Source organism: Polyodon spathula, unplaced genomic scaffold (assembly GCF_017654505.1).
Source record: "Polyodon spathula isolate WHYD16114869_AA unplaced genomic scaffold, ASM1765450v1 scaffolds_477, whole genome shotgun sequence".
In the NCBI taxonomy this organism is placed as follows: Eukaryota; Metazoa; Chordata; class Actinopteri; order Acipenseriformes; family Polyodontidae; genus Polyodon; species Polyodon spathula.
The window spans coordinates 3696-4929 of NW_024471968.1; the positions used below are offsets into that span (position 1 = coordinate 3696).

Genomic DNA, 1234 nt, shown 5'->3' on the forward strand with positions numbered 1-1234 from the left:
GTCTATTGAAACCTGTTGGTATTTTGGGGATATATTCTGCCTTTTTCACTCCAATATTGACCTGGCTTTGTCAGCTATTTCTATTTTCCACTTGATATTCATTGCTGTTGATCGTTATTTTGCTGTGTGTGATCCATTGCTGTACACTGCCAAAATAACAATGCGTGTGGCATGGCTGTTTGCTGCAATTAGCTGGATAGCTGGAATACTTTACATTTGTGCAATTGTTTATTTTAAAGGCAATACTGAAGGTCAGGAAGGCTTTGATCCTTGTCCAGGAGACTGTATAATTGTTTTTAATGCTGAATGGGGTACATTAGATACAATTGTCACATTTTTTCTACCATGTTCTGTGATGCTGGGCATTTACATAAAGATTTTTACTGTGGCAAAAAGGCATGAAAGAGTAATCAATACAATTGAAGACCAAATGCAGCCAATAGAAGGAAGTAAAGTCAAAGAATCACGAAGTAAGGAAGGAAAAGCGACTAAGACATTAACTATTGTAATAGGTGTATTTGTTGTTTGCTGGTTACCATACTTTGTTAACAGTCTAATGGATCCATTTATAAACTTTTCCACTCCCCCAGTAGTAGTTGATGCATTGCAGTGGCTGGGATATTTCAATTCTGGCTTTAACCCAATTATTTATGCTTTATTTTATCCTTGGTTTCAGAAAGCTCTATATGTTGTTGTGACATGCAAAATATTTAGCCCAGATTCCTCCTTCATAAATTTGTTTCCAGAAAGCAACTGATATATTTTGTTTACTTATTAATCTATATATTGGAAAATATTGAATATTACTTTTATGGTAATATACACAACTCATTTAAAAAACAAAGCTGTATAAAGTTATATATGAAAAGGCTCTTATACAATTAGATGGTTTAAGATTTCAGTTTTCATATTTTATACTTTTTTGTATTTCATTGTATTTCTCTGAAATTAATGATCTTATTGTATGAGCATTAACAATTCTGATATGTTTTAGAAATGTATTCCTGCAATGTGACCTTAACCTGTAATTTTGTTATATTTGTACTGATTTAAATTCTTAAATTGGAACTGTATGTTTTTATTTTTTAAGGTTCGAAGAATTCTGTTCAACGTTTGTGTTCTAAATGAAAAAAGTAATTCAAAGGAATTGTCCACCTATTTCTAGAATTGTCTAGAATTTGCATCCTACCATGCATTTCTTTAATTGTCAGAGCACAGGGTGCAACCCAGGAAA

General features: G+C 32.3%; 1 protein-coding gene across 1 annotated transcript; it reads left to right on the top strand.

Annotated features, from left to right (window-relative positions):
* Nucleotides 1-4: 4 nt before the first annotated feature.
* LOC121308163 (trace amine-associated receptor 13c-like) lies at nt 5-757 on the top strand (the record flags this gene model as incomplete). The annotated part of the gene is made up of 1 exon (XM_041240441.1): nt 5-757. A coding segment is annotated over one exon (753 nt), but the record flags the coding sequence as incomplete, so codon positions are not given.
* Between the last annotated feature and the right edge of the window lie 477 nt (nt 758-1234).